The sequence below is a fragment of the Lepus europaeus genome, chromosome 6 (assembly GCF_033115175.1).
Source record: "Lepus europaeus isolate LE1 chromosome 6, mLepTim1.pri, whole genome shotgun sequence".
Classification (NCBI taxonomy): domain Eukaryota; kingdom Metazoa; phylum Chordata; class Mammalia; order Lagomorpha; family Leporidae; genus Lepus; species Lepus europaeus.
In genome coordinates this window covers 49008838-49018308 of record NC_084832.1, presented here as the reverse complement: position 1 = coordinate 49018308, position 9471 = coordinate 49008838, and the positions used below count along the sequence as shown (strand labels likewise).

The 9471-nt window shown below is 45.2% G+C and overlaps 1 protein-coding gene across 1 annotated transcript; it reads right to left on the bottom strand.

Annotated features, from left to right (window-relative positions):
- Nucleotides 1–6115: 6115 nt before the first annotated feature.
- Nucleotides 6116–7882, bottom strand: LOC133762075 (endogenous retrovirus group K member 5 Gag polyprotein-like). Its single transcript, XM_062195163.1, has one exon. It carries the CDS (start codon nt 7880–7882, stop codon nt 6116–6118), a length of 1767 nt encoding a protein of 588 aa, XP_062051147.1.
- Nucleotides 7883–9471: the final 1589 nt, after the last annotated feature.

Sequence of the window (9471 nt, the reverse complement as noted above, 5' to 3'; positions counted from 1 at the left end):
TATTATAAAGTATATTTGTGGGAGATTGAAAAATATGAAGCCTAAATAGATAACAGCATTAGCTGAATAGTAACATCATTTTGATAATTGCAATGTGATTATTTAAAAATGTTCTTGTTCTTACGAAGTGCAAAGGGAAAACTAACAACACAGATGCAATATGACTGCAAGTTATGCTAAAATGTCTATACAAAAAAGGTTTTGAATTAATAATTGATTGAGATTAATTATTGCAAATATTGTGACCTAATTTGGTGGTGTTTTTCCCAAAGTTTTGCATTTGCTTCTGCTTGGTATAAGATCACTTCTGTCCCCTTACATGTCCATGCCATAATATCAAGTAATTGCTTTCAGCTTCTCCACCTGTCTCTCGTAACAAAAATAATAAAATTTCTGTTATGTCTAATCTGCATCATTGATTAAATTAAGTTTCTGCCTTTAATAGTGCTTAATTCATTATGTTATGGTTAATATTGTGTCTGAATGCTTTTTGAAGATATTTTTCAAGGTCGTGAAGATATCTCTCTCTTTGCCTGTAGAATTTGTTAAACTTTTGATATTTAATTCCATTCTACATTTAAAATGAATATTAGTGTATGATTTTGAAGGTTCTAGTGGATATTAGATTTTATAGTCCTTAATAGTGTACACAGTTGTCGGAGGCCACCCGACAAACCACACGGAGACACGCAGCACTCAGTCAATTTATCACCACGTTTATTGCCTCGTCGCATTCCAAGCCAAAGTAGGGGGCCCGGCGATGAGGGACTGGAGGCAGTCTCCCTAAGGAAACCCTTCAGTCTCCAGCCCCGAGCACACAGAAAGACAAGGTTATATACCCCAGACCCCATACAGATAACATTCATTGTGTGCAATCATGCATAGCACAGGAACAGAGCAAGTTTACAAAGTAGCAATGATCAGGGTACAAGCTCTGCAGATAGAGCAAAGAACATCATAGACCTTCATCAGAAGTCACATCCTGCCTGCAGGAATGTGGGATGAAAAATCTTGTGCCTTTGGCCATCAGGACAATAAGCGCAGGAAACAGGATTAGATAAGGGACAGCCTCAGCCTGCTGCATCTCATGTCGGGCCAGGGCCACTGGCCCTGACATCTCCCCCTTCTTGTTTGTACAAGAATGGCCTGGTGTTTATGGTAACCGGTGTCTACACTGTCCAGAGGGCTGCAGGGGAGGATCCATCCTCCACAAATCCCTCGCGTTAAACGCTGAATGGTGTGGACTCATGCCTGTCTTAGGTGCCCCGCAGCGCTTACTCTGCTTACCTGTCATCAAGGATACAGGAAGCATGTCCTGTCCTCTGTCTTAGGTTGCTAGAGAAGCCTGCGAGTGCTTACCCGTCGTTGACTACCGGTCCACCCTAAGAACAGTGTAGGAACAAGTGGTCAACGAGGCAGTTAGGGAGAGAGAGCGCGAGGCTACCATGGCCTGGAAAGGCAGTGCACAAAACATTTTCCAACAATGCAAGCTAAAATCACAACAAATAGTAACAATACCATTCCTAGGAACAATTTTTTAAGCCAAGAAAAATCAGGCAACCAAGATGTAAGCCAGTTAAAGAGGCCGGAGCCTTTATCCCGGGTGAAGTGTGCTGCCAATTTACGTAGGTTTTGTATTTTTAGAGTAATACTATATGAATTATTGGTAAGGTTGAAACAACATATGTTTTTTACTTGATTGCATTTTTTATGATGAAGTAATAGGAGATAATCTATGGCTGCCCTATTATCTAGAATACCCTGTCTCAGGACTTGCTGTTTATCGTTAAGCAGAGATAGCGCTTTAGAGGTGCTGTTGATGTTTTTTACCATAGCACAGGCCAATTTTACTACAGTCTTATAAGCTCCTACAGCTAAGCCAGGGACTCCTACAAGAGAGAAAGTCAGTGCGTTAACCTCCGCCTTGGAAAACAAATTGACACTTGCATCGCATGACTCGTTCAAGGTCGTTAATGCATGCCTCTTACTGCGTACAGTCTGATTAGCGGTGAGCAAATCAGGAGAAGGAAGGAAAACAGTTAATCGACTAAGGCAACAATGGGTGCCATCAGACATGTTAGCAGGGATGTAGTTGAAAGTGAACTTGCCACAAGAGAAAAACCATCCTTCGGGAAGAGGGATGTGCCCTGTCCAATAGGAAATTGAAAGAGTTTTGTTACAATGCAAACCATTTCCCAAGTTCGTACATTTTGAGGTACAGTTTTTTATCTCCGCACAAGTGTCATTTTCGGTGACAGCTATTTGAGGAGTCCAAAGCCGTATCTCTTTTGTAGGTATTTTATATGACGGAGTACCCCAGTTATATGAGTCCTGATAAGTCACGATTTTGTTAGGGAATCGAGCGAAGAATGTAAGCTTTTTGAGTTCCTCTGCTGGATGACAGACGGGCAGAAGGCATGAACTTAAAATGGTTCCCACATGTAGATCTTGTTGAAGGCAGATGTTGTCAGAACCTGTAATTTGGGCGAGGCGCATCCAAATGTTATCAGACACAAAGGAGGCTCCACGAATAGCAGTCAGATCGCCACAGACCATAAGGCATAGAATTAACTGTCTCCCCTGCATCCACTCCATCTCCAATGACTGGTGATTGTATGTCTTCTTTTGGAGCCCAGGCGGCTGCGTTGCAGCCTACGAAAAAACAGAAACAAACAAGCGATGCCTCGTGACCTATGTGTCTGTAGTCACGGGCGGTTGGTTAATTTCAGGCACATAATCTGCGTCAGTACCAGGTAAAGGCACAAATTGGCATGTCAACCGCGTTGGGATTTAGATGTTTTCCACGTCAGAGGGCGCGACCAGGATCGCACCGCGCTCCTTCCGGAGGACAGGATCTGGGCCCTTCCATTGGCCCGTTACTACGTCCTTCCACATAACTAATTCCGGAGCGGTGGGCGTAGTATTCCTAGAACTTGTAGCTGGCACAGGAGATTTTTGACCTCTTATATTACCAAAACCTGTGTTTTCTGAGGTTGTTCCGGAAGCATGCAATTCTGCGGCGGTTAAGCCTGAGGTCTTGAGCGTTAAAAAGTTGAGAGTGAAGAGAGCTATGGCAAGATGAGTTTTAGGGGAGCGGAACTGCTTCCCTATGCCCCCTTTTTGCTTTATAAGAGTAGCTTTTAAAATACCATTGGCCCGTTCTATAATGCCCTGTCCTTGGGGGTTGTAAGGGATCCCCGTGACGTGACGGATAGAAAAAAGGGCCAAGAAGTCAGCAAAAGCTTGTGAGGTGTATGCTGGGCCATTGTCTGTTTTTAGGGTGCGGGGAATGCCCCAATTAGCAAAACAGTGAAGTAAATGGTCTTGAACGGCAACCGCATTTTCCTTGGCTGCCGCCCTTGCCACGATGACAGGAGAAAAGGTATCTACTGTCACGTGAAGACAGGATTGTTGGCCAAAGGGAGGGAAATGAGTCACGTCCATTTGCCAGACATCATTAGCATAAAGACCTTTGGGGTTGACGCCTTTTGATGGTCTAGGGGTAGAGGTAATGCACAATGGGCAGGCTCGGATAATTTGAAGAGCTTTACGCCTGGAAAAGCCATAATGCTTGTACAGAGTGCGTGCATTAACATGCCACTGCCGGTGAAAATTTTCCGCTTCTAAAAAGGCGGAGCATATCAATGAAAACCTGGATAAAGCATCAGCTTGTCGGTTACCCTCAGCCATGGGCCCCGGGAGGTTGGTGTGGCCCCGGATGTGGGCAATGTGCACTAGTTGTTGCCTTTGTCGTAAGGCAGCCTGAGTGGTAGTTAAGTACTGGAATACCGTAGATTGAGGGGCTATGACAGCAGGATGATCGAGGCGACGAACGGCTTGCACCACATAGTAACTATCACTGACAATATTAAGAGGTTTATTATAAGTACACAAGACTTTTGCCACGATTGTTAATTTTGCATGTTGAGGAGAGTTGGAGTCCGTTACTGTTTTTAACACTCACTGATCGCAGCACCTGAACCACCCGCAGCACCGTCAGTATAAATGGTTAATGCGCCAGCGAGGGGGCTGTTAGTTACCTTTTTATGAAATTGAAGTGGGGTCTCCTAACAAAATGTAAGAATTGGATTAGAGGGATAGTGATTATCGATATTGAGATTTAGCGTGGCGGCCAGGTATGCCCACTTCCAATTTTCTTGACACCAAAGCTCTATGACCTCTTTAGCCAATGGGAGAATAATGCCAATGGGATACATACCTAAACACTGCACAAAGCGTTCTACGGTGGTCAGGGCCAAGGAGCCCAAGGATTGAGAGAGCTGCAATATATTGCGAGGCTGACTATGGGAAGGGTAAACAAAGCTTAAGATGGCTCCCTGCCATAGGACTGCATAAGGATGGTCTTTTACTATGTAGATAAGAATTAGAAGTTGCTTTGTTAGATCTCTTCTTTGAGCCTCAGTTTGTTTTAAGGCCTTCTCTACCATCTTTATTGCCTGTAAGCTCTCCGGAGTTAGCTTACGCAGGGAGGTTAGGTCAGGGTCACCCTTAAGTAAGTTAAACAAGGGACTCAGTGTGGAGGTGGGTAAACGCACATAGGGCCGAATCCAGTTGATGGAACCACATAACTTTTGTAATTTGTTAAGTGTCATAAACTCTGAGTAAGTAATATGGCAATCCAAAGGGCTCACTCTGTTACCCTCAATCTTGAGTTCTAAATATTGGAGAGTGTCACCTTTTTGTATTTTTTTTGGAGCTATGTGGAGATCCCATTTGGCTAAATTTTTGCTTAAATGAATAAACATGAGTTTAGCATCTTTATTTGTGGGAGCCGCCAATAAGATATCATCCATATAGTGAAGAATTTGGAACGCAGGGAAAGCCCTGCGTGTAGGTGCTATAGCAGCATGAACATACAGCTGACAAAGAGTGGGGCTATTTGTCATACCTTGGGGGAGCACCTTCCATTTATACCGGTCAAAAGGGGCTGTATTGTTTGTGGAAGGGACGGAAAAGGCTAACCGTTGTCAGTCTACCTTGGCAAGCGGTATAGAGAAAAAACAATCCTTGATATTCAGAACTATAAGGACCCAATCCTTAGGCAAAGCAGTAACCAGCGGGAGCCCTGGCTGTAGAGCTCCCATAGGCTGCATTTGTTTGTTAATGGCTCTGAGGTCGTGTAGTAAGCGAAATTCTTGGACTTTTTTTTTTTATAACAAATATAGGTGTATTTCAAGGAGATGTGGACGGTTGAATGTGTCCTCTCTCCAACTGTTCTGTGACCAGAGCATGGACCGCAAGCAACTTTTCTTTCGAAAGGGGCCATTGAGGAACCCATATAGGGTCTTTACCTATCTAGGTTATTGTCAAAGCTTGCGGTCTCACAATGGCCCCCGGGGAAAACCCAGACCACAACGATCCATTTGCCCAGTCGCCGGGATGGGTTGGGTGATTTCTTGTTCATATTTTCCTAGCCCCTTCCCTGGTCTGTAACCTGCCTTCTCCATGATGTTCCATGCTACGTTAGACTCATTGGTTAATTTAACCTGTAGTAATGTTAATACATCCCTCCCCCAGAGGGTCAAAGGCACATCACATACATACGGCTGAAATTGCCCAGTATGTCCCTCCTCATCTGTCCAAGTAAGGACAGCGGAACTGCGAGCCGGTGTCACAGCAATACCTAGTCCTACTAAATTACCCTCTGATTCTTGTTGAGGCCATTTTCGTGGCCAGTCTGTATTAGCTATGACAGACACATCAGCTCCCGTGTCCAACAACCCTCTAATTTGTTTGTCTTTAATAGTTAAAACATAAAATGGCCTGTGATCTAAGGTCATAGAAAGAGTGGCTAAATGCCCTTGTTCCCCTCTGTTATTTTTAGGGCTCGGCCACTAGAGAAATTGTGCAATGGTATCTCCATCATTGATTACAATGGGCCCGCGCTGGGCGCTGGCGAGAAGGAAAAACTTACTAGCAGGAGTAGTGATTAAGCCAGGAACACTTTGGATTTCCTTTTGTAACTGTGTTGCTTTTCCTAAAAGGATGCCCGCTCCAATTTGAGATGGGAAGTTGTCTTTGTTGAGTGGAATCGCCTGTGGACCCATGGCGGGTGTCAAAATTACTGGGGAAGCGGCCGTCACCTCCCCCACCATTACTCGGAATCGCTGAGTGTCTGAAATCGTGGCTGCCTGTGTTCGAGTGACGCCTTGGGTCGGGCCCTGGCAGCAAGGGCCCTTTGGAAGTTTTTTTGAGTCCTTCTTTTAGATAGGGGCTTTCCTTGTTTATCCTTTTTTGAGTAACAATCACTGGCCCAATGATTACCTTTGCCACATCGGGGACACAACCCTGGCTGATTGCTAGAAGCTCGGCTTCTAGGAGCCATGCATTCTCTCTTGAAATGCCCAACTTTGCCACAGTTGAAACAGGTACCAGCCCGATTACTGGCACGCCTGGCACGCTCATTTTGAGTCTCGAGCCGCGTAGAGTATACTCCAGCTGCGACATCATCCTGTACATCTCTGCAAATTTTCATGAAAGTTGTTACATTTTTGTGCTGCCAGGGCCACAGCGCCTCACGGCAATGCTTGTTCGCATTTTCATAGGCCAATTTGCGTAATAGAGGGGCTGCTTCCCCGGCATTTGCGAACAAGTTCCCAGCAGCCTCATAAAGCCTATTTACAAAGTCCGCATAAGGTTCATTGGGTCCTTGAAGAATTTTTGTAAGACTATACCGAATTTCCCCTTTTTTAGGTATCACCTTCCATGCCCGCATACCACAGTTCTTAATTTGTTGTAGAAGTTCCACTGGGTACCTAACCTGCACTGCATCGGTATTAAAATTACCAATGCCCAAAATCATGGCCTCAGTCCAATGCCTACGGGCCCCATCAGAACGGGCATTTTTAGCAGCTTTGCTTCTAGCCAGCTCCTGGAACCCCGCCTGCCAGAGGAGGTAATCCCCTCCGGCGAGAACAGCACGTGTCAGATTACGCCAATCATTAGGTGTAAGTCCCTGGCTGGCAAGCATGTCTAGAACTTGATAAGTAAATGGGGCCTGTGGTCCATACATGGTGACTGCCTTTTGAAGTTCCTTGAGCTGTGAAAAGTCTATGGGGGCCCAGCCTCTATCCCCATTGGCATCCTCTGTGACTGGGAAGACTGCCTTTGGGTCCTTAAATTCCTTCCACCCTCTAGCATGTTTCTTTCTTTTCCTCTCCTGACTTGCCGCACGAGCATGAAACCCCCACTCTGGTCTTATTCTTAAGGAAGGATGGGGCTGTTCCGTAGGCAATAGCTGAAGTACTCTGGGCTGGCCTGTAGGCTGTTTGCGTCTCCTCTCTCCAATCCTTTTAGCTCTGTCTCTGCCCCTGTCTGGTCCAACTAAAGACGTATCCGTGTCAGCTTCTGTCTCACTCGAGGAAGAGGAGGAGGAAGAGGAGGACGTGGCCTCACCATCAGAGGGATAACCTGGAGGTGGCCCGTCCCCCCACCAAGGTTCTGGGGGCTCAGGTTCTGGTGGGGCTGAGGGCACCACTGCGGGCCTCCTATGCCCAGTTTGGTTGGTAACCTCCTCAGCCGCACTGTTTCCTCTTTGGCTATTAGCCCTGCTCTCCTTTTCCATGCATTCAGATGCTGCTAGCAAACACTGTACCACCTCCTCCTGATCACTTTCAAAAGCCTGATCAATGCATCGCCACAAGCGCCATACCTCTGGTGAGAGCTTCTTTCCCTTAAGATGTTTTCCCAGCTCTCTCCACTTTCTATGTGTGAGGAGGCATTCCTCAGTAAACCAAGGCGTATGGCTCCTTACAATGTCAATAAAGTCAGAAATATTTTGTCCTGCAACCGGCGTCCCAGTGCTTTTTAACAAGGCTTTTATTATCCTTTTTATAGTCTGATGTGACTGTATATTTCCCATGGCTATAGGAGAGGCTCCCCGGGCAAGCCCTAGTCTGCCACACCCTACTTGTGCTTATGTGCCTCCCTTTTAATCCCTATGGCCTGCTACCGCCGCAGCCTTCCCTCTTACAGAGGCTTACCTGTGGATGAGATGAATCCGAGTCACGGCACCAGCTGTCGGAGGCCACCCGACAAACCACATGGAGACACGCAGCACTCAGTCAATTTATCACCACGTTTATTGCCTCGTCGCATTTCAAGCCAAAGTAGGGGGCCCGGCAATGAGGGACTGGAGGCAGTCTCCCTAAGAAAACCCTTCAGTCTCCAGCCCCGAGCACACAAAAAGACAAGGTTATATACCCCAGACCCCATACAGAAAACATTCATTGTGTGCAATCATGCATAACACAGGAACAGAACAAGTTTACAAAGTAACAATGATCAGGGTACAAGCTCTACAGATAGAACAAAAAACATCATAGACCTTCATCAAAAGTCACATCCTGCCTACAGAAATGTGGAATAAAAAATCTTGTGCCTTCGGCCATCAGGACAATAAGCGCAGAAAACAGGATTAGATAAGGGACAGCCTCAGCCTGCTGCATCTCATGTCGGGCCAGGGCCACTGGCCCCAACACACAGTAGCATGCCAGCAGTTCATATATGCTGGTGGAAGACAACTGATCCCTAGCTCAAAGAAAACCAAAATTTTCATTCACATAATAGCAGCATATGCTCCAGGTGCACATGCAACAATTTCCTGGGTGATTTAGGAGAGGTCAGCAAAACCTAAAGAAGGAGAAGGTTGCAATACAGCAAGAAAACCTAGAGTTTAGTGAACCTAACTTTTTAATAATGTTCAGTATATTTGCCTGTCTTTTCCGAAAGCTTTGTCTGCAGGGAGACACTTTTTATCACCTGCTTCCAAGAGTGTTTGTGATAAAAGCATCCTTGAGAAAACAATTAGGAAGAAAGGTAATCACTGACTTTTCTTAAAATCAGGAAGAAATAAAAGAGCAAGAAAAGTTGTGTCCCAAAAGTACTCACCCATCAGTTCTTCATCATCCTGACTCCCAGCTAGTTTTTCTGAGTATATGTGTGCCTCTGAGTAGTCTGATGTATATTGACTGTCATCAAGTTCATTAAAATAGTCTTATTAAGAATTTAATCAAAATTATTATCAATGGAATTCCAAGATGAAGCATAAGACTTAATATCTACCAAGTTCTTAAATTCACAGTTCCTATAAACCATCAGGCTATACTATAGAGAGCAGGTAGATTTCTCTCTAATTTTCTGTGTTCACCTTTCTGCCTGTTCTGAGGCATTAATCAGATATGGTAAAATAAGTTTACAATAGCAGGGTTTTGGCCCTCCAAGGGGGACATTTAAAGGCTTTTTATTATATGTAACTGTAAGATTAGAAGAGCAAGACAAAAGGAGGCAGACCACAGACCACAAACTCCAGCCAGAACAGGTTTATTCAGAGATCAAACCTGGGAGGAACTCAAGGGTGGAGAATGCAAGCAAGGTAGAGAGCTCTGTTCTCTTACCTCTGAGATTTTTATTGTTAAGGCAATTGAGGGTTGTGAGTGGGCTGGCCTTAGG